Here is a 25,067-nt window from a genome sequence, read left to right on the forward strand (position 1 = left end):
TTTCATCGAGATATTCGATGAAAGTAATTATGGTTCTGACACACATTCACGTAAGAAATATGCACATTTTAGTCTTACTCCAGCACGACTCTTTATGGGGCATTTCTAACATAGATTTGTGTCATGCTTTTCATCGAGATATTCGATGAAAGTAACTATGGTTCTGACACACATTCACGTAAGAAATATGCACATTTTAGTCTTACTCCAGCACGACCCTTTATTTAATGAACAAATTCAAATTCAAAATGAATTTAATTTGTTTTTATTGTAAGATTAGATGTTAGATTCATAAGCATTTGTATTTGAATATATAAAAATAAAAATAAATTGAGACAAGCATCGTCATTATTATTTTAAGGAATCAGATTTGACAACTCCACATTAAAACTAGCAATAGTTTGTTGATGTCCCTAGCAGAGCTGTGGCCTGTAAAAGTGAAGACATTGAGAATAAATACTAGGCCTGGTGTCAATCACTTAAAAGGATCTGTTAATGAAGATCTTTCATTATATATTTTAATAGTATCCGAGGTACCAAAAATTAATGGTAACGGACGTACCAATAAAGCACCGTACCATTACAAATCTTTATAGGGATACATTTAATTTATTGTGAATCCCTAGGAATATTTCTTCTATCAGCCGTACATACCCAATGATTACAATGACGATGTGTTTGATGAATTTTTTTTTTTGTTTTTCAAAATAAATTTACTGATTTGCCCATGGAAGAAACTGTTTCAATGTGAATCTCGAGAAACATCCAACAGTTTAGACTTTAGATTAGAGTCTGTCATGGGATGACACTCTTACCATTTTTCATTATTAAAAATATCAAATGAAGAAAGTGAAACACTTTTCCTTACTAACATTGTTAGATTTTAAGCTCAACTAAGGGTTGTTTGGTCAGATGGATTACCACATTAGCAATTCAACACCACAGACGCTCAAAGTTTCATCCAAAAACTCAAATCCAAAAAAATAATAATTCAAAAAACAATTTATTTTGAGTTTGGTCCAATATTTTGAAAATGGACAACTATCGAAATTCCACATAACTCCCAAACTAAAATTGAAATTCAACGGTGAAAAATATTTTTTTTTTTTTTTTTTCAAAGTTCATAGAAGTTTGTCCTCAACAACGTCAAAACATCAAATCATGTATTTGAATGCCAAGAGGTGAGCCCAAGGACTCTTAGTCAGGGTGAAATTCTTACTTAGTAAGACTACTCAACTCATGCAGAAATTAGTTTAATAAATTTTTGAAGGATGTATGTGTGAGTTCGAGTTAATAATCATATCATTTACGAAAATTATCAGTTGATTCGAGAAATTTTCTACACAAGTACTCAAGTATTTGTTAGAGAATAAGATGCATCATATTAAGATTGCACAAGATATTCGTATCATTAACATTGTATCTCATTCGTCTTAATTCAATGCATCTATTAAAGTGGCGACTCAGCAATTATCTCTATTTGTTTGACACTATAACTCATATGATCCTACAGTTCGTATCCCACATTATGATACAATGTTCTCGTGTGCGTACAAATAATTTGTCGGGTTGTACCTTTGTCGGAATGGGAAAAAAAAAATCAGGTGTCACAATGCATTAGGTAAAGTGTTCATCGTACCTATCGTTGCTTTTTATTTTTATTTTTAAAGTCCATTCAACCCAATCATAGATAAGATCATTTACATTTTAAGAAAATAAATAAATAAATAAATAAATAAAATTGCTAAATTAGCTTGTTGTGGATATAAGCTATCGAATTGGCCCATATACTCGATCCATGATAGGGTCCAACAACTAGCTATCATGACCAAATTCAAAAGCTTGGGCTTAACTTATTATTTTAGAATCAAGTGAAAACCAGACATCATACTAGAGTTGGACTCCATTTCGACTTTTAGGCCTATCTCAAATGTTTTTTTTTTTTTTTTGGATCGATCAAGTTATTTTTAATGCGTTCAGTAACTCGATACTGACGGGAATTGAACCTAGATCACTTAAAGACGTTACCAACTAAGCCAGCTGGCACCTGCTTTTATCTCAAATGTTGTTCAAACAATAGATAATTTTTTGAATATTATTGATTGTAATAATAATTTACTTAAATTATTTTTTTAAAGTAGAATAATTAGAACAAATTCAACCTCTAAACTCTTGTTCTTATTGTTATTATATGATTATGATCTTTGATAAGTAAATATTTATATTTATATGTAAAAAATAGAAATTGAGGAAAAAACATTTTCATTATTATTATTTGAAGAATCAAATCTGATGTCTCCACGTAAAAAATAGCAATATTTTGTTGATGTCCTTTTGCAAATCTGTGGCCTGTAAAACGGCAGACATCCAGAATATATACTAAGACACAATATATATTTTAATAGTATTAACTGACGTACAAAATCAACAGTAACGGATGTACCAATATAGTAATTACCGTACCATTACAAGCTTTATAGTGATACGTTTGTCTGCAAATCTCTAGGAATATTTCCTTCTATCAGCCGTGTATGTACCTAATGATTGGGTGCCTTTTTCAAATGTAATAACTTTTTTTTTTTGTAAATTTACTGAATTGCCCATTTCAAATTAAATCTTGAGGACCATCTAAGTAGAATACAATTTTAATTAAGGGATAATATGTAACTTTTAGTTCATAACTTATATCTTATATGAAAATAGTATATCAAATCGAGCAATCTCTCATACAAATATTCAATTTATTCGATCTTAGAGCCCACATCCCACTTACGATAGATGGTATCATCATACGTGTACGAAGAGGTTTGGTGGAATGGAAAAAAGGATCGCACGTTGGTAAAGGGTTCATCGGACCAATCAGTGCATTATGACGAAGTTAAAGCCTATTCAACTGTCAAGAATAAACCCATTTAGACTTCCAAAAGATGCTCAAATGTGCTTGTTGGTGGACTTTAGTTTTGGCCCTGAAACAACTAGGGTTGTCGATGGGTACGGTTTTGCCTTATTGCCCTATCGAGGACTGAGTATGGGTAGGCCAATTTGATAGCTTACATTATAATATTTATATGAGCCTTGAGAAAGTGACTCCAAATAACATTGAAATAGTATTATGTGCAGAGGCCCATTGATTTTCCTTGAGTGTATAACACTCATATCTCGAGAGAAATCATCTATGATTTTCTACACACTCAAGTATGCTCGCAGTGCTACTTTGAGTGTTATTTTAAGTTACTTTAGCATTTAAGTAGGCCCACAAGCTAATGGACCAAGCCCGACCATTTGATTATAAGTTCAGCTTTCTTTGTTCCAGCACAGATCATTTGATGGGCCGAGCTTGGGCTAATATTTTATAACCCAATTAAGGATGACCCATTTAAAGTATAACCCAAACCTGACCTGACCCATTGACAGCCCTACCAACAACAAAACCATAGTAGATACACTACTATAGTACTGAATGGGCTTTAACTGCATCACTTTCAACTTTATGGATCAATGATTGGGACCTATACAAAATGTATTCGGACCTTTTGTCATGATTATGAAATTGTGGGCTTCAATTGGGTTTGGTCCACACATAAGCCGAAGCTCGTTGTCATGCTCTAATATTCGAAAAGCACAATCAAAGCCCTATATTTTAGGTTTTGTAGGATTCAGACATTTTTGCTCATGATTATAGAATTATTGACCCTTTTTAGGGTTAGGTCATGATGACAAAACTGAACTCCATGTGATCTTCTTGATGGTTCAACTATCACGACCAAACTCAGATCTTGGACTCGACTTATTATTTTCAAATTGGGAGAAAACCTAACATCTATATAAGAGTTGGCTTCATTTTGGGTTTTTAAGCCCATTAAAATTTTCTTTCTTTTTTGTTTCTTTCCTGGCATAGTGGCCCTAATTGGTTGAAGATGAGGGCATTTAGGTCATTTTCCATTAGTGTTTAAGCAAAGATTCAGCTCAAGGGAAAAGCCTTTGATTTTCTTCCAAAATTAGTAATCTTCAACTTATTTTTTATCCTAATTTTTCACTTCAACTTTCAAACCTCAAGAATAAGATAGAAGTTTTAGAGAAATAGCAGGATGGATTTTTGGGTAGAAAATCAATATTATATGCATTACATTGAAGATAAAGTTGGATATGCTTAAAATATTTAGTTTCCCCAAGGAAGTTAACATCTTGAAGATGACAAAAGGTTTTAGCTATAGTTTGAAGGCAAGGGCATTTAGGTCATTTTATGTAGTCTCTAATACCAAACCAAGGTTAAGGTGAATGTCATCAGATTGAAAACAAAGGATATCTCTACTATTGATAAAAACGTGGAGGGGTAGTTCTTATTGTACCTACCATTTCCTTTAAGTGCACTTTCATAAGTTAAAAACTTGATAACTACACCTCTCCTGTTAAGTGCACCCCTCTAATGATTCCATTTCTCTACCCTTCTTTCACTCCTCCACATCTTTTTCTTTGCATTTTTCAATTTTTGTCTCTGTCGAAAGACTAGTTTAACTATGTCTTTAGCTATGTCATTGACACAAATAAAGTCGAAATTTTTTTTATTTTTTTTTGTGTCAATAAGCACTTGTTGACATGGTTTTGTTTATGTCATCACGCATGTATTAATATGATTAAAGAGTCATGTCGGAAGTATAATGCTGACATGATTCCTTGCGTGTCAGATGGTTGTTCTTGACACATTGAGTTATTTTAGGCATATTTCACGTCGGATAGACCCTTTCAAAATGGATCTATAAATGTCAGATGTACTCTCTTGACATGACTCAAAAAGTGTCAAATGAAACCTCTCAACATGATTTTATAAATGTTAGATGACAGTTCTCGACATAGTGGATTATTTTGCTTCTTCTCTCTTTCTTCTTTTCTGATCTCTCTCTTTTCTTGTTTCTCTTTCTTCTTCATCTTCTTATATTATTCTTCTCCGATTTTTCTTTTTTCTTTTTCTTCTTTTTCAATCGTTCTATTTTTCTTTATTTTCCTTCTTCTTTGATGAAGTCGTTGAAATCTCTTTTTATCATTGAATTCGATGGAGTTGTCGAAATCGTTGAAGTCGTTTCAAATGAGAGGTTGATGGGAGTGCAAGAGTTGTAACATAGGTGTCCTTAGACATGTAGTGTCCTAAACAAATTTTTTATTTTTAGAGGTGCCCATAAAAAAAGGAGGGCCTGCCCATATCAAACATCGAGGGACATGGATATATTTTACAAATTTTCTTGCAAATGATAGAGGGATCATCCAAACGCCACGAATTCGAACCGCGAATCCCATGAAACCGTAAATACGAGTGAAGCAAAACTTTCTCGGTTTGCAATTGACACGAAAAAACGAGAGGAACGAAACCAAGGATGAAGATAGCGTGGAAGAAGCAGAAGAGCGGCCAAAAACGCTCTCTCCCCTTCGTTTCTCACTCTCCAAATCTTCCTTTCGACCTAAACGAAGAACAAGAGTCGAAGAACGATGTAGGAAAACCAGATAAAGAGATTAATATACGTCAAAATGATCACAAAACCCTCGATTCTGCACCTCTGAATCCTGAATTAGATCTCGCAGAGACCTTTCAATGTGAAGGAAATAAGCTAGCTGAGGTATTAGATCTATTGTTTTCCATTTTTTTTTTCTCTTAAATTCCTGTTAAGCTTGAATCCTAATTTTTATTGTCGAAATGGATGCGCAATTGAACAAGTTCTGATATAGGTATCGAGTTAAACACTTGTTTGATTTGTAAAAAAAAACCTAAAAAATGGATTTTTATTGCTTTTTTCATGGTTTCTGTTGAAATTAGTTAATCGTGGTCTGCAGACAGTAAATAGAACTGACAACAGAGAAGGAGATTATCAGAAACTAATGAAACATCTATGGATAACAGTAGCAGAGATTGACACATGTACAAGAGGATCTTTAAAATTAAAATAAAAGGGCAGTACTTGGGGCTTTGAGATTCTGACTGTAGACTAGGATAAGGCCCACTTGACGCAATGACAGAGTAAAATGACTTAACTTAACCGAAAACACCCATCATGATGTTTTGGCCATATTCTATGGCCCTTCATAAGAGGGTTGATGCACACCAAGTCAAAGGTTCGGTCTCCTGGTCATTGGAGTTTCTTCTGAATCCAAGACCCCGAGAAGAAGAGTCTGATGTGAAATTCTGAATAGGAAGCATCTTCATTGAAGTTATAGTACAGAGGTTAGGTTGTGGGGGTGGACGAGGATAGTTTGTGGCATTGAAGTTCGGGGCCGATTCATTTGGGTGGGAGCCCCTTCCATCTAAAGTGTCGTATGAATATAGTGTTTGGAAGAGGATTCTGAAGTTGTTCCGGTCGTTTCGCAAATGGGTTAAATTCAAGTTGGGTTTGGGTAGAAGAGTGCATTTTTGGGAAGACTCTTGGTGTGGAGACTCTCCTTTTATGGTTAGATTCCTAGACCTATGCACTTTGTTTTCTAAGAAGGGCTTGGCCATTACCTCCTTTATTCACGTTGATGGGGGAAATGGAGGGTGGGACTTCGGTTTTAGAAGAAATGTAAATGACTGGGAATTGGAAGGGGTCGCTGGTTTACTGGGTTGTATACAAGAGGTGGAGTTAGTTTGGGGTTATTCTCGGTACGATCCTTTTATGATTCCTTTTTGCAACCAATTCTTGTTCGATTCCCGGTGAAAGCAGTTTGGGTTCAAAGAGTTCTAACAAATGTAGCTTTCTGTATTTGGTGAGCATCTTAGAAAAGAATCTTGGCTATGGACCAGATTTTGCAAAGAGGATTCAACGGGCCGAATATGTGTTTGAGAGATGAGGAAATGATGGATCACTTGCTTATCGTGATTTTGCTCTACATTTGTGGGGGTCCTTTCTTGGGTTATTTGGAGCGGTAAGTTGCTTTCCAAGGTCTGTGCAATTGCTTTTTAAAGCTTGGGATGAGTGGGGTTCCTCCTTTTGGGATGCAAAGAGAGTGCTATGGAGGTTAGCGCCTTTTGCAATCTGTTGGGGCATTTGGAAGGTGCATAATCAGCATTGCTTTTTAGGGAGAATGTAGACTTGGTTTTCCTCTTGATTTTTGTTTGTCTCTTCTTGAGGTGTAAGGTGTACAACGATTTTAAGGGGATTTTCTTCGATGACTTCGTGGGTAGATGGGAGTGAGTTTGTAGCATTGCATTGTCATAGTTGTTTGTTTTTGTTTTTGTTTTGTAATTCCCTCAATTGGTCACCTCGACCACTTAATCAATAAAGTTGCTTTGCTTTACAAAAAGCATAGAGGTTAGGGAATTTGATATAGAGGAAGCATGTGAATCAATAGATTCGAAAGAAATTGAGAGTTTTTGTTCAATGGAACACACAAAATCAATAGATTCAATTGATAAACAAGCAATAGCTTTAAAGAAAATAAAGCATATAGTTAAAAAGTAATTAAGATAGGAAAGATAATTAAATTAATATGTTTTAATTGAATTTATGATTTCGTTTTTAAAGTTCCTTATATAGATAACTTCACCATAACAAGTTAGAAACATTCCAAAACACTAAAAAGTAACTTTCCTAACTTATTTATAACATAATACCAACTTTCTAAACCTATTATAATTCCATTTGGACACTTAAAAGCATTCTAATTTTAACCTAAATAATAAAAACGAATTTAAACAAAAATAGAAGCTTCCTACTAGAAATAGAAAATAGAAATTCTACTAGAATCAAAAAATAGAAATAAATCCTATTAGAATTGGGAAACTACTTAGAAGTCTAACTAGAATTGTATATGCCCTACATCAAGTAGATGTTCCACATCAGAATTTGTCCTTGAGAGGAGGTGGCCCATACTAGCAATCCTTCCAAAACCTAACTTTATTGCCCCTTTCCACGTTGAAAAATATCTACTTAAGAAACTGCGACATAAGCACCGATATCCTTTACCAAAAATTAGATCCATAAGAAGACTTGACTACCGTAGTTTCCCAGCCCAAACTTTCATTCTCGTAATTCTCCAAAATAATTATCCTCCATAAACACTTCATTTCCTTCCTGAACATTCACAACCATTTTCCTAGCTTGGCAATAGTTGTAACATTTGGTCTTCTAATTACCAAGGTCACCATGCTGCTTTTGGGCTACAAATCTTCTTCCAGTTAGTCAGATAGAATTTCCTTGAGTCATTATTACCTTTTTTACAAAAGAATCTCTTTCTAGCTCGGTTATTGCTACGTCATGAGGACATGGGCACGTATGTTAGTATCTAATGTTGTAACGAGATGTAATGCAAGACCACTTCAAGAATCATGGAACACAACATGACCCAACCATTAATAAAAAATATTTTTTTATATTTGAAATAGATTATAAGATATGTGCAATTGTATGTGAGTCCTAATAGTTACATCATTAAATAAAAAAAATTCTACTTAAAATAGCTAATTGGAAAGGAAACCCTAACTTCTCACTGCTAACTTTTCTTTTATTTAATCATGAAAAAGTTATGGTCAACCAACTAGTTTGTTTTTGGGAAGAGTTTATGAATGTCAAGGGATCCAATTATATTGATATTGTTAAATAAGTTTGTAGGGTTATTTTAGTCTTTTACTTTCTTTAGTTATCTTATGTAATTCTTATATAGCCTAATTAGGGCTAATTAATCAAAAATTAATCTTCTCTCTCTATTTTGAACTTGGTATCAGAGCCTGCTATCTGAAACTATATCGAACTCCTCCTTCTTCATCTGTAACAAACCTCAATCGACTTCTTCCTTAAAAACAAATCTCTACACACACTCGTCTTCAACCTATATCATCCCTACGGGGGTTCTCTGTTACTGCAAACCCTAATCGCATCATGCGATAGGGAGTTAAACCATATTCAAAGCTTGCGATCAGGCAGCACTTACAGCAACGATGCTGTTTAGGGCCTGCGACTCCTACGGTAGCTGTATCTCAGCCTTGCGACAGCCAAGGTTGCTTCAGTGAGGTCCTGCGACACCCAAGGTTGCTTCAGTGAGGTCCTGCGACACCCAAGGTTGCTTCAGTGAGGTCCTGCGACACCCAAGGTAGAGCCTAGACATCTGCGATCACAGCAGGTGATTGTGTTTAACCTTTTCCAACACAGCAGCTGGTTGTTCTAGTTTCGTGCGACACAGCAAGTGATTGTTTAGACCCTACAACTACAGCAGGTAGTTGATTCTTGAGCAGACGAACCCAATGAGTGGTTGTTCTGCCCTGTGCGACACAGCAGGTAGTTGATTCTTGAGTAAGCGAATCCAATTAGTTGATGTTTTGTCTTGTGCGACACAGCAGGTGGCTGTGTTTTAGTTTTCCGATCCCCGTAGTGGTTATATGAGGGTGCCGACAGTGTTTTTGAACAACTACAGAATTTTTTGATCACAGCAGGGTGTTGTTTAAGGCTGTTCTCACACTTTTTTGCTCATTAATTCCCTCTACTTGCGGTAATGATCACTTGGGTCACCCACAACAGTGTTTAATCAACCTTTATAGCTCTTTCGATCGTGTATTGTCACCTTTAGGGTGCTGCGATCACTTTATTGAAGAAAGTCGTGCCCTCATCTTCTTGAACTCTCTTCAAACTAAAGTACTCGGATTATTTAATGGCTTCCGAGTCATCATCTTCCTCGATCACTGGTATTAGTAATGGATTGTGTGGTCTTCCTTCTCATTCAACTGATTTTCCAGGCACTCAAATTACTACCGTGAAATTAGATGGCCCTAACTATCTCCTTTGGGCACGATCGGTTGAAATGTTCATTGGTGGAAAAGGGAAGATTGGTTACCTCACAGGGGCGGACAAACAACCTGCACAGACCGACAGTTCTTACTCACATTGGTTTGCTAATGATTCTATGATCCGTTCTTGGCTGGTTACATCTATGCAATCACACATTGCAGCTGGTTTTATGTTCTCCTCGACAGCAAAACAGATATGGGATTCCGCAAAGAGCATTTACTCGCAACGTCAAAACAATGTCCAAATTTTTAACCTAGAGCGTGAGATTTCTTGACTCTTGCAGGGTGACTCTTCTGTTACTACCTATATATCACAACTACGTGCTCGGTGGGAAGAGTTGACATTTTATTCTTCGTACTACTCCTGGAAGGACCCTCTTGATGAGACATTATATGCGTCAATTCTGGATAAGAATCGGGTTTTTCAGTTTCTGGCTGGTCTCCGGGATGAGTTTGAGTATGCGAGGGTTCATTTATTGGGAATGGATCATTTTCCTTCCCTACAGACTGCGTATTCCTATGTCTTGGTTGATGAGAGTCGTCGCGCAGTTGTCATACCCCTTTCTTCGGGAGATCACTCCGCTATGCTTGCTCGTCTACCTTCTTCACAGTCCCCCAGTGGGTCTCTACCTACTCGTCAGCGACATAAGTGTGATCATTGTGGAAAGTTGGGTCATGTGAAGGCTCGCTGTTATGCACTTCATGGTCGCCCTAACCAGCATCGTCAACAGTCTCAATGGTCTTCAGCTCATGTAGTTTCTCAGTAAACGAATGATTTAGCACCTCCTTCAGCTACTACTTCCTCATCGGATTCGGCATCTCTGTCCCAAGCCGAGCTTGACAAGTTCAGAAAATTCTTCAATCAGATAGAGACCTCATCTCAGCCAGTTTCTACCTTCGCTCACTCAAGTACCTTTGCATCTGCACACAGTGTTTCTACCACTTCCTCACTATGGATCATTGATTCTTGTGCCTCAGATAAATGACCGGTACGTCCTCCCTATTTAAAACCTATAGTGTTTGTTCTGGTCATCGCAAGGTCCGACTGGCTGATGGTTCTTTGTCTTCCATAGCTGGTCAAGGTCATTTACCCGTTACATCTTCTTTATCCTTAACTAACACACTTCATGTTCCTCAACTTACTACTAACCTTGTATCTGTTAGTAGTCTTACAAAAAATTTGAACTGCAGTGTAACCTTTTATCCCTCTCATTGTGTCTTTCAGGATCTGGAGTCGAAGAGGACGATTGGCACTGGACATGAAGTAAATAGATTGTATCTCTTGGACGTTTCCGGTTCACCTAGCACTCAGTCAGTCTAATAAGGCTCTTGTAATGCGTTGGCATTTATGTTTAGGCCATATTTCCTTTGGATATTTGAAACACATGTTCCCTACTTTATTTCATAATAACAATTTGTTTGATTTGTCTTGTGAAACTTGTCAATTAGCTAAACATGTGCGTTCTTCTTATCCTATTAGTATGAATACTACTACACCTGCTATGTTTGACTTAATTCATTCCGATGTATGGGGTCCTTCCCTGTCACATCCACTCTTGGTTTTTGCTATTTTGTTTTGTTCATCGATGATCACAGTCGTACCACTTGGGTGAGGTTTATGGGATTTTCAAGCAATTTCTTGCTATGGTTCATACCCAATTTGGTCGTACCATCAAGACCTTCCGTTCTGATCATGGTACTGAGTACACCTATAGTGAGGTCTTGAAACTTTGTTTAGATTCTGGCATTGAGCATCAAATGTCCAATGTTAAGACCCTCAGCAGAATGGTCGCTCAGAACGAAAAAATCGCCATATTTTAGAGTTAGCTCGTGCCATTTCTATTGGCATGAATGTGCCTCAATCCTATTGGGCCGATGCAGTTCTTACTGTTGTTTACCTTATTAATCGGACCCCCTCTAGTGTTCTTCAGTTTGCCACACCCCTCTCTAAGCTCTCTCCAGATCGTCCTGTGTTTCCACTTCCTCCGCGCGTGTTTGGGTGTGTCTGCTTTGTTCAAATTCTTGCCCAAACTCGTACTAAACTTGACCCTAAGGTAATAAAATGTATCTTTTTGGGTTATTCCTCTACCCAGAAAGGATACCGTTGTTACCATCCTCCTTCTCGACGGCGTTTCATTTCTCGAGATGTTTCTTTTTTTGAGCATACTCCTTACTATAGTGGGTCCGTTAGTATTCAATCTGAGTGGTTTCCTCTAGATTCACCTGATGATTCTTTTCCTTCTTTATTTCCCCTTCCCATGCATGTTCCTCCCACTCCATCCCCCGTCAGTTTGTCCTCTCCTCCATTGCAGGTTTACTCTCGACGTCCACGTGATACTACCATCACTTCTATGTCTGACCAGCTCGCCTCCAGCTCCACCTCCATCTGTTCCCTGTGATGATCGTCCAATTGCCACTCGTAAGGGTAAGCGCACTTGTACTTATCCCATTTCAAATTATATATCTAACTCTGCACTCTCACCTTCCTATCGGAGTTTTCTTGCTTCTGTTTCCGTTGTTTCTCTTCCTACTACTGTGGCAGATGCTCTTGCTCATCCTGAGTGGCGCGCAGCTATGATTGATGAGTTGACTGCTCTTGAAAAGACTCAAACTTGGGAAATTGTGCTTCTTCCACCTGGACGGAAAGCTGTGGGTTGTCGTTGGGTATTCATGCTTAAGCATAATCCGGATGGCTCCATTGTTCGTTATAAGGCCCGTCTAGTGGCCAAAGGTTATGCTCAGACTTATGGGATTGATTATCAGGATACTTTTGCTTCGGTTGCCAAGATGACCACCATTCGCGTTCTCCTTTCTGTCGCTGCTATCCGAGGATGGCCTCTTTTTCAGTTAGATGTCAAGAATGTTTTTCTCAATGGTGATCTTTAGGAAGAAGTCTATATGGTCCAACCCCTGGGTTTCTTCCTTTTGCTTCTCCTGCACATGTTGTCGTCTTCGCCGGTCTCTTTATGGTCTGAAGCAGTCTCCTCGTGCTTGGTCTGAGCGCTTCACTAAGGCCATGCATCAGTTTGGTTTCCATCAGAGTTCTGCTGATCACACCTTGTTCTTGCGTCACTCCAAAGGCAAAACTGTTGCTCTGATTGTGTATGTGGATGATATTGTTCTTACTGGAGATGATGTAGATGGCCTTACCGAGGTCAAAACTTACTTAGGACATCAATTTGAGATTAAGGACGTTGGACATCTTCGCTATTTTCTGGGTATTGAGGTTGCTCGGTCCCAGTCTGGTATATTTATTTCTCAGCGTAAGTATGTTCTTGACTTACTCAGTGCCTCTGGTCAGCTTGGATCTCGTCCCGCTGATACTCCTATTGAGCAGAATCACAGGTTGGCTGATTCTGAAGGGGAGTGTGTGTCAGATATTGGCCAATATCAGCGTCTTGTGGGAAAATTGATCTACTTGTCTATGACTCGCCCTGACATTGCCTATGCTGTTAGTGTTGTAAGTCAGTTTATGCACTCGCCTCGAACATCTCATCTTGCTGCTGTTTATCGTATTCTTAGATACCTTAAGGGATGTCCTGGTCGAGGTATTTTATTTAACAGTCATGGTCATCTTCGCATTGAGGCATGGACAAATGCAGATTATGCTGGTTCAGTGACTGATAGACGGTCTACTTCTGGGTATTGCACTAAAGTTGGTGGTAACTTGGTAACTTGGCGTAGTAAGAAGCAGGATGTGGTTTCTCGGTCGAGTGTTGAGTCAGAATACAGAGCCATGGCACTTGGAGTATGCGAGTTGTTGTGGCTCAAAATCTTACTAGTTGATTTATGTCTTCCTGTGCCGGTCCCCTTCTTACTATATTGCGATAATAAATCAGCTATTAACATAGCTGCAAATCCGGTTCAGCATGACAGAACGAAGCACATAGAAGTTGATCGTCATTTCATTAGAGAAAAGATAGTTTCTGGACAGATTTGTACTCCCTTTGTTCCTACCTCTCAATAACTTGCTGATGTTCTTACTAAAGGTGTTAGTAAAACCTCCTTTGAAGATGTTTTATCCAAGTTGGGCGTTGTTGATATCCACGCACCAACTTGAGGGGGAGTGTTAAATAAGTCTGTAGGGTTAGTTTAGTTTTTTACCTTCTTTAGTTGTCTTATGTAATTCTTATATAGCCTAATTAGGACTAATTAATCAAAAATTAATCTTCTCTCTCTATTTTGAACTTAATTTCAGAATTAGTAAATATTCAAGGAATAGTAAATATATATATATATATATAAATTTCTTTCGACATCAATGGTAAAATGAAAAAAAAAAAAAAAAAAAAAAATCAACCCTCTTGTGAGACAAAGTGATTGTGTGTTCAATTCTCCCGTCAGAAAACATAACTACATAAGGGAACTAAACTTTTTGAGGCAACTGGTGATCTCTCTTATTTTGTTCTCTATGTAGTAAATGGGTTAGTAATATCAAAAAGACTTGTGATGTGCATTTAGAGGGAGATCTATAGTAATTTTTCCTTGAAAATATTGAGAATGGGAAATCAATCTGCCATATGATTGTTTCATAGGTTTGATTACTGTTGTCTCCATGAATTTGGAAGGACAAATACTTTGGGTTGTATCAATAGGTCTTTGTCCTTCTATCTGTTTATAGGAGAGTCACTCTTTATTAGTGTCTAACGAGCCACATTTTGCCTAGTTAGCATATTTCACAACTTGGTTATTGTATACTTGAGAAATTGTAAGAAGCATGTATGCTTGCTATGTCTAGCATATGAACTGAATGATGATAAGCTTCTGTAATCTCTTTATCCATGTTGATTTCTGATCTGTACCTTAACCTGCTTCCCATTCTCATTTACATTCTTTTCGAAGGATGGGAGATATCGGGAGGCACTTGGAAAGTGGGAGGCTGCTCTTACTCTGATGCCTGAAAAGGCAGTTTTACACGAACAGAAGGCACAAGTTTTACTTGAAATTGGAGACGCTTGGAATGCTTTAAAGGCAGCAACTCGTATGCCTCTAGATCTTCTTTCCTTTCTGTTCTTTAACTTTAAAAATCACTTTTGGAATCATGGCCAATCAGTTTAATATCTTTATTATAAACAGTATGGTACTTTTTTTTTCCTGTTATATTCTTTTCTATTACACCACCTTTATATTAAATATGCTGACTTTGACCTAAGCCAAAACTATGTTTCCCATGTTCTTTTTTGTACTTTAACATTTATGTATGTATGTTACCATAAACATCTTGCTTGGATTTTTTGAGTAATCCTGGATCAATGAAGTGCAAAATCCATAGTAGTTGAAGTGTCAACTTAACTAAGTGGTAAGACGTGTCGAGTGTTGTTCCCACGTCCTAGGTTCAAACCCCCTTGAATGCAACTTCATTTACTAACCACCAACCTTATACCTACCGGAAAAAAAAAATCCACAACAGTCTGATCCTATGTTACCACCTGGTTCGTTGGTTCGAATTCGGGTTCGTAGAGGTAGTTTTTATGGCAGATATTTAGGTAATTAATTTTAATCTCATTGAAGAAAACTCAAGTCAAGGGGGGGCATATCATCAGTTTAAAAACAGAGGTGTATCTTTAATATTGACCAAATCTTGGTGTCTTCACCCGTATTTTAATTAGGGTCAGGATCCCTTGATTCCTAAGAATGACTCATGAATAAAACACATGATCCCAACCCTTTAAATGCAAAATCCAATGGTTGAGATTTATCCTTGGGATAAGTATCTCCGAGATTTGTGTTACAAGATGCTCATAAATCTCAACCATGGGATTTTGCATTTAAAGGGTTGGGATCATGTGTTATTTTCATGAGTCATTCTTAGGAGTCAACGGATCCCAACCCTTTTTATTATATATAAAACTGTAATAATATGTCGATGCCTTGTTTTAAAAGCATGAATATAAAGTTTGGTGTAACTAAATTAAGTATATGTGTACTAATTTGATTAGTAGATATAAAAAAATGATGTTATGATGATGTAACTAAATTTTTATCTCACCCAATTTATGAGTCTATGTCACATCTTACTATAGGACAATCCTAATTATGTGGGACCCACCTTAGTCATCAAATTTTGATGCACAAAGAGGGGGGGATGAATCATATTAATAGTTAGTGTGAATACTTCTTTATGTTCACACCTTGATACATTTCTATTCAATTTAGGTTAAAGTGTACCTAGAGGTTAACCATTTTTGTGGGATATGTATGCATTTAAAGATGATATATGGGCCAAGGCCAATCTAAAATCCTATAAATACTTCTATACTCAACATTTTTCCATTGTTCCAAATCTCTCTCAATTCATCATTTTCGTAGGCATCTCTCTCAAGTTCAAATACTACTATTGAAGGTGTTGAAGTTGCGAAGACCATATCTCTCTCATCCGATGTTTAAATATATTGATATTTATATATATCCAATCAAAGATCTCTTTGAGATATACAACTTTTCAGAAGAAATCGAGAGCCAATTCCCAAAAGATTTTATCTAATTTTCGTTTCAAGATCATTGCCTCAATAATATTTGTAAAAAAATCGGTTTGACCTATTATCTTAAAATGGGTGTAACTCGGCCATTCGATGTTAAATTTTTATGAATCACCTCTAAATTCATCTAATTTCGAGATCTATCTTTCTTAAAAGGCACCGGGACCCAAGTCCCGAGATATTATTATTATATTTAATTACAAGCCTGCTATTTCATTCTTTTATTGCATAGAATCCTAGAATGATTTAAAGCAAGTATACTAATCATAATTTTATTGGTTTAAAATAATAATTAAAGTAATAATGCAAGTGATTTCAGCAGAAATTCTTATAAATCATTTTCTAGCTTACGTTTGGAGCATTGGGACATACTCTTTCACCTTCTCTATATATTTTTATTGCATTTATTTATTTATTATTTTAATTCTCTCGAAATCTATGCTTTGGATCAACAATGGGAGTTCGTCCAAAATCCACCTCATAGTAGTCCCCATCTCATTGGAAAAGTCTGTCAAGGAAGAGATTGTCAGAGAACAATACCTTGTTGATTCAAATTGTATGACGATGGGGATTTTAGATCGATACTTGATTCTAACTAAAACGTGATTGCATGATTGTGTGCTAAATGTTTGTTGTATGTTTGATTGATGTATGTGATGATCATCGTGATGAGTGCATATGCATGTTATTAACAAAACATCGTTATCGATAAAAAAATAATAATAATAACAAAACAACGTTTCTAATAACTAATCATTAACCCCAAAATCAATTGGTGTTAGGGAAGACAGCTTCTATTCTCATATGAGGGTCATGGGGGACAAGTGGGGTATGCCACTATTTGAGAGTGGAGGAAAACTAACACTCAACATTCCTCCTCACCCATAAGGGTGGAAAGATTTGAACTCATGACCTCTATGAACCAAAGCTCTGATACCATGATAACTAATCATTAACCTTAAAACCAATTGGTGTTAGGGAAGATCGCTTCTATTATTATATGAGGATCATGGGGGACAAGTGGGGTATGCCACTATTTGAGAGTGGAGGAAAACTAACACTCAACAGTTTCAAAACATGAAAACGAAGAAAAAAAATTACATTGAAAAAACAATTGATTTTATTCGAAAGGCATGATTTTTATAAAACACTTGAATAAAGGAAAACAACCCCTTTGAGGGTGGGATGTGACATGCAAAATTATTTAAGAAAGTGGAATGTATAGATCGGTTTCAAAATCTACTTAAGAGGTGACCTCACTAGGGGATATACCTCAAGAAGGTAGTCTGGTCAATTGATACTCTGTGAAGGAATAGGCATCTCCGCTGAGGGATAGGTGTTTCAATAGTCAGATGCGTCAAGAAAAGATTATTAATAACACACTGTAAAGGAATAAGCGTCTTTTTTGAGGGATATGTGTTCCAATAGTCGGTTGAGTTAGAGTTTCTCCAAGTTCTAAGAACAGTAGGAGGTTTAGCCCAGGTGTAAAAACTATAAAATGTAAGGGATAAAAATTGTGAACATAGATAAAAAGACTTTTAAGAATACTTCCGCAAAGAAAACAAAAACACAAAAGATTTTTCTATTACGAAAATTTTATTGACTTGATGTTTTCTTTACAAAAACATTGAGTGTTGTATTGTTATTTTTTTTTTTATATTTTGGAATTAATGTTAGTATCGTTGTTATTTTTTTATTTTGGAATTAATGAAATAAGTATTAAAGTAAATAGGGAAAGATTAAGGGTAAAATAAAATGGGTTTCAAGAATTGAGAATCGAGAGTCAAGAATCAAGAATCAAGAAAGGAGTTTCAAGAATCAAGAATTCTAGAAAACCAAGAACAAGGAACTAAGAGAAAATTAAGAAAAATAAAGATTGGAAGAAAATAATGTTATATTGGACTCATTCCAACATAGCCTCACACCACACCCATTATTGGGAAGATAAAGCTCTAGCTTTCTATTTATTCATCATTATTCATTTAAAAAAATAAAAAATCCTAATACTATCTATATAAAGAAAATAAATCTAAGAGTCCTAATCAAACTAAAACATCAAATAAATAACCTAATTTTCGTAGTTTTCTCTATATTGATTTTTCAACCCTAATAAACTTAAATAAACGACAAATTAAAGGTATTAAACCGCCCCGAAATATTATACTAAGACCTCGAGCCAATAAAACATCAAAATAAGTCCAAAAACAAAAAAATTAAAGCCCTAAAACAAAAATCTACTCTTCAAGATTTGATGTTCCCATCACTTCCGCTCATGAGTCAAGTATCACAATCTGTCTCTATGTTTTTGATTTTCAAACTGAATAAAAGTCGAGTCGTGACAGTTGGTATCAAAGCCGAACAATAAAACTTCCATTATAGACCATTGGACCATAGGATCTGTAGGTTAACTTTGGGATACAAAATTCGTAAGTTTAATATTTGTTGATTAATTATTTTTTTTTAGATATGACACGATTAAGGCAAACCCTAGGAAAAGTACAACGCCTCCTAAGAATCTTATTTTGGTGGACAAGTATGTTGGGATGCCAATTCAGTCTCAAGAAAGTAGAGCCCTACCTAAGAGAAGGATGACTTGTCGTTAATATTGGACGCTTTGAAATTGAGATTCAAGTGAAGATGAGAAACCTGTGATGCAGGAAGAAATAATAACCAGAGAAGAGTCTGATCCTGTAATCCTAAAAGAAGTCCTAATCCTAGAAGATTCCAATAGGGAGTATTCATATGAAATGGATGATGTAGAATCAAGTGATGAGGCTACTAGTAAGCATTGCGAGAAGGAAGAATTCAGACTTTAGGACAATGAAAAGATGGAAGATAATTGCGATATATTTGATGATTTAGGAAAGTTTAGCCAAAAAAATCTAAGAAAAACATGATGAGTTTCTCCGACTAACTCTCCAAATCTTAAGAGAAAACTCCAAGTACGAATTTTGGATGGAGGAAGTTTCATTTTTTGGGTCATATTGTCTCTAAGGATGGAATCTTGATGGATCCTTCTAAAATACAAGCAATTACGGATCGGGAGCAGTCTCCCAGTGTAATGCATTTTATTGACTATAATGAATTTCATTGCGATGTTTTGATGTAAGTTAACATTATAAATAATGACTACTATGAGGTGGATTTTGGACGAATTCCCATTGTTGAGGCAAAGCATAGACTTTGAGAGAATTAAAACGATAAAAAATATAATTAAATAAATGCAATAAAAATATATAAAGAAAGTGAAAGAGTGTCCCAATGCTCCACACGTAAACTAGAAAATGATTTATAAGAATTTCTGTTGGAACCACTTGCATTATTACTTTAATTTTTATTTTAAACTAATAAAAGTAGGGTCAATATACTTTTCTTAGATCTTTCTTGGATTCTATGCAATAAAAGAATGGAGTAGTGGGCTTGTAACTAAATATGAGAATGATATCTTGGGACTTGGGTCTTGGTGCCTTTTGAGAAAGATAGATCTCGAAATAAGATGAGTTTAGGGATGATTTATAAAAATTTGACATCGAATGGAGGAGTTATAACCATTTAAGATAATAGGGCAAACCGATTTTTCTACAAATATAATTGAGGCAATGATCTTGAAACAAAAATTGAATAAAATCTATTGAGAATTGTCTGTTGGTTTTTTTTGAAAAGTTGTAGATCTCGAAGAGATTTTTGATTTGATATATAATATCGATATATTTAAACATCGGGTGAGAGAGATATGGGCTTCGCAACTTCAATACTTTCAATAATAGTACTTGGACTCGATAGAGAAATGCTCACGGAAATGATGGGTTGGGAGAGGTTTGGAATGATGGAAAAATGTTGAGTATAGAGGTATTTATAGGATTTTATATTGGCATTGTCCATGTATCATCTTTAAATGCATACATTTTCCACAAAAATGTTTAACCTCTTGGTACATTACATAGATTGAATAGAAATGTATCAAGGTGTGAACACAAAATTGTATTTACACTAACTATTAATATGATTCATCCCCTTCTCTTTGTGCATCAAAATTTGATGTTCAAGGTAGGTCCTACATAATTAGGTTTGTCCTATAGTAAGATACCACATGACACTCATAAATTGGAATTTTAGATTGGCCTTGTCCATGTATCATCTTTAAATGTATACATTTTCCATAAAAATGTTTAACCTCTAGGTACATTACATAGATTGAATAGAAATGTATCAAGGTGTGAACACAAAAATGTATTTACACTGACTATTAATATGATTCATCCCCTTCTCTTTGTGCATCAAAATTTGATGTCCAAGGTAGGTCCTATAGTAAGATGCCACATGGCACTCATAAATTGGGTGAGATAGAAATTTAGTTACATCGTCATAACATTAGTTTTTATATCTACTAATTAAATGAGTACACCTATACTTAATATAGTTACATCAAACTTTATATTCATGCATTTAAAATAAAGCATTGACATATTATAATATTTTTACATATAATAAAAATACGGGTCTTCACACTTGGGATTTCTAAAGTAAGGGTTATCTCTAATATTGACCAAGCCATGAGGGCATCTCTAAAATTCACTAAAATAGGTGGGTTAGTTCAATTCACTTATTTTGACAACCCGTACTATGATTCATCCTAGTTTGCTAGATAAAAGACTATGGAAGTGGGGTCAAAGAGTTGTGTTTTCAATTAGTATATCCTTCATCTTGGAGTTTTCAATTAGGTCAGTTTCATTTCTACCCAATTACGTCTGGATGGCTTCACTTCCCTCTGATGTTTCTTTCCTTGTTTGGTTTGCAACTTCAAATAACTTTGATGATAAATCATCTCATATGTAGTTGCGTGATCATCTCGAATTGCACTCCTTTGTAGCATGTTGTTAATCCTTCCATTATTTGCTCGCACACTGGAGGTTCACTGGGGTGATGTGGTATGAATTCTTCCTTCTTTTTGGTGTAAAGTGCATTGAAAATGTTAGATCTTTTACATGGGTTTTCAATTGGTTTGACTAACAAATTATGTCAAATTATTGTGGAACTACTATTTTTTTATTATTGGAGCATAAGGAACTGAACGATAGATTTTTCAAAGAAAATTATGGGCCAATTGATAGGATTATTTGCAAGACCAAAGCCTCGTTGTACTTGGGCCCTTCATTTAAAGCATTATTTGTTTCTGAGGCACCTTTTCATTAGCCTTTGTACTGTTTACGGACAATCTTGTTATCATCGATTGCCCAACTTTGTCTTACAAATTTACCTGCTTTATTCATATTCAACCAAATATTCACATCATTTTTCTAGATGCTATAGTAATTGTATAAACAGTTGTTTACTTTAAGTAATGATATTACTAATTTCTTTTTATCTTTTCATAATTTTGCTCAAAAACAGTACTTGCTTTGTAGGGGCTACGAAATTGGAACCCTCTTGGGCTGAGGTTTGTTAACATTGTACCCCCCTTCAATGTGTTTGCAGCTTTGAACTATTTACTTTCTATATTTCAAACATTTAAGTATTGTTAAAATTTCCATTAATTTACTTTGATAGTTTTTGTTATTGTCATGTCCATTTATAAACTTATTCAATATATCTTGTTCGATGTTGCACCATATTGGGGTTCAAGATGAGGTTTTTTTTTTTTTTTTGGGGGGGGGGGGGGGGGGGGGGAGAATTAATGGTTTTGGCAAAAGGTTGACGATGAGGTTATTTTGGTCATCATTTGTAAATCTCTCACAGAAAATCACGATCAATTGGGGTATGTCATCTATTTGAAAACCTAGGGGGGACTATCTCGAATATACCCGAAAACCTAGAGGGGTATGCCTAATTATCCGAGGAAACCCCATTCTTTATGGTTTGGTGCAGAAGTTGGCAAATAACTTTGTCTTAGTGTTCCTTATTAATAGATATCATAGAGATGATGAAAATTAATGTATCGATACTTTTTGTCTTTGTGTGCTTTATAATAATTAGTCTGAAGTTCCTTCGGATGTAGTCATTATGGTTTTGGGCTTCATTACCTTCCAATTTGAACTCAACTATTTTGTAAGATTAGGAACATTGGAATGGCCTCTTTTTTTGAGATTATCTCCAAGATATAAACCATGCCATTAATATTTTGCATCCATGGTCTCCATGTGAGCCCCTCCACTACGAGTAAGAATAGATGAACTTAAAGTTGGAGGGTTTTTTACTTCACAATATTTTGCACAACAGCACGAGTTGGTGGGATTCGCACAACAATGACTTGAGGGCTGAATCCGTACTAGAAATCATATCATTCTGATACCTCAAATTTGGATTACTAGTTGAGAAATTCTGGGCCGTAAATTTCACTGTTTAACATTTGGTAGAGTTTGGGTTGATTTTTGGTGAGGATGATCTTCATAATGAAGAGACCTTCCTTGGAAAAATCAGGCCTTGACTTGGGTCCCATAAACCCATAACCATCCTTATCATCTTAGCTTCATTAGGACACTCCTGCCAACAAAATCAAGCTTAATCCATGTCTTGAAAGAGTTTACAAGATTTTATGGGTTTATTCAAGAGAAAACAGCTTTTTCAAAAACTTCATTGTCATCTTGCAGTTCTTTCCAAACATTCAATTACAGAAGAACTTGCAAATGTGCTCTAGATACAGGTAAAAACCCTTGTTATGTAAATTTTAAATATGAAGAAATAATTTGTTTTTGGTGGCATACCAATGATGAATTCTGATTTAATCGTCAGTTACCTGTTTCGAGATTGCCTCCAGAATTAAAAAAAGAAAAATGTGTAGAATGCCTATTTATTGTTCAATCTACTATGAAGGTCCATCTGGTGTTGTCTTGCAAATATTTCAGTGTCGGTTCAATCAATGTACCATTTTTTAGGATTGGATAAATCGTGAAATTCACAGAAATTTGACATTATAACAATTTTATCAATCCCTACTTTTCGTTGGATGAAGATCTTCTGTACTTGATTGATTGGGTGTTTAAAATCTATGCATTTTGATTCTGAGTTACATGCTTACAAGATTTGCACCTATGGGTAATGAAATTAAAGATTGATGAATAACCACATCACATATTCTACAGGAACTCTAGACTTGGCATGGTGGTTTAATAACGTCAGCTATTTGATTCCTACCATTTTATTTCTCATGTTTCATCTACCCTTTTCGTAAGCTATTGAATTAGAATGCTTGTCGATCATGAAATTAAGATTTCAACAATTTTTTTTTTTTGTCATTGTTTCTTATGCCTTTTTGTCAGCCATCAAAACAAACATCGTCGTGCTCTGTGTCTTATTCTTTTTTTTGAAGGCCTGGATCACACTTGCTAGAGCACAATTGAACTTTGGGGAACCTGACGAAGCAATTGAAAGCTTTGACAGGGCTTTAGCAATCAAGGTATAAACTCCGAGACACTATAAGTGCATAACATGACCATTTGTACTTGGATCTTTTTCTTAGTTGTGTGTGATTACTGTTGCATGCAGCCTGATTCCAAGGACGCACAAGATGATAGACAAGCTGCACTGCATCATGTAAAGAGACGAAAGCAACTTCATCTCTCTGGATTAAGTGAAACTGAAAGTCGTTTTATTGTCGGAGAGAAGGCAGAAAACTCATGAAGGAATGGATGAAGGGCAAACATGAAAAAAGTAACAACGTGACTCCAGTGGCTTTCCCATCATTGTACAACTTGGGTTTCACATAGTGCTGTATTACTTCATGGGAGTAAGCTCCACTGGCTGATGAGAAAGTGCACAAAGAGAACCCAATCACAAAAGCTTCGTTAGAGAGTTGAAAACAAAAAAGGATCCCTATATAACAGGGAAGTTTGTAGATGCATACTTATTTCATGTGTACGTTGATCAAGAAATGGGTATTAGCAGCCCGATCATGCACGGTCAGGACATGTTCGAATAATGTATGATATTTTGAATAGTAGATAGGGTTTTCTTCTAAGATAAGACAGTTTTTTATACCATTTACCTCAGTTTATGAAGTTTTTGAGCTTATGAATCTGCTAATAATAGTGTTTGGAACGTCCCGCACAAACCATGGTTTTGAACACGTTTACATAAAGTGAAACTCGCCGATCATGTTGAGTTTAGATGGTATTGACTCAATTGGTTGTTATTGGACTAGTTAGATTGAAATACATTCGACCATTTCAAATCTGAAATCCTTTGTTTTCTTGCCAAATTGGTTTTTGTTATGTACCCCCTCATCCTGTTTCTCTACGGTATAAATCTCAATCTGTTGAACGCATGGTTTTAAATCTCATCCAAGATCGAAATGACTCGTTTAATACATCTCAGTATCGTCCAGGATCAAGATGGATAGACAAGTCAAACTTATCAGATGAGATTTAAAGCCATAATTCCTTTTTTCTCATTGTTGAATGAAACAACTCAAACATATCAAAAAACTCATCCGAGACAACTTGGTCTGTTCATGGATGAGACGAGACGTCAAAACAAGTTTTAGAACCATGTTAACCCAGTTTTGAAGCTGTATAGACTAGTCAAATAGTTTCATTATTTATCATTCTTGGAAGGAAAAAAAATAAAAAGTGAATTCTGAGATACCAGTCTTTTCATATTATCCTTGATGTATGCCAAAATTTTTTCAACAATCAAATTCATAACAAGTTACTTTGGTCAAAGTATATTGATGGGTTTATTTTTGGATCATACTAAAGATGGCACTTTTTTAATAGGGCATGATCTTGCCAATTTTTGTTTTAAAATATTATTTTTTACCATTATTTAGCTATTTTCTTATAAATAAGAGTGAGAGAGGCAAATTAGAATGGGTTGTTTGAGTTGAAATAGTGACCTATAATATATGGATA

At 35.7% G+C, this 25,067-nt stretch overlaps 1 protein-coding gene across 1 annotated transcript; it reads left to right on the forward strand.

Moving 5' to 3' along the window:
- The first annotated feature begins 5,250 nt into the window (after positions 1-5,250).
- Positions 5,251-24,206, forward strand: LOC147406666 (Tetratricopeptide repeat (TPR)-like superfamily protein). The gene is made up of 5 exons (XM_086434807.1): positions 5,251-5,609; positions 14,585-14,723; positions 21,627-21,658; positions 23,528-23,614; positions 23,704-24,206. Exons 1-5 carry the CDS (start codon positions 5,370-5,372, stop codon positions 23,836-23,838), a joined length of 633 nt encoding a protein of 210 aa, XP_086290933.1. The 5' UTR covers positions 5,251-5,369; the 3' UTR covers positions 23,839-24,206.
- The last annotated feature ends 861 nt before the right edge of the window (positions 24,207-25,067 follow it).

Source organism: Akebia trifoliata, chromosome 3 (genome assembly GCF_017979445.1).
Source record: "Akebia trifoliata isolate Shusen 1 chromosome 3, ASM1797944v1, whole genome shotgun sequence".
NCBI lineage: Eukaryota > Viridiplantae > Streptophyta > Magnoliopsida > Ranunculales > Lardizabalaceae > Akebia > Akebia trifoliata.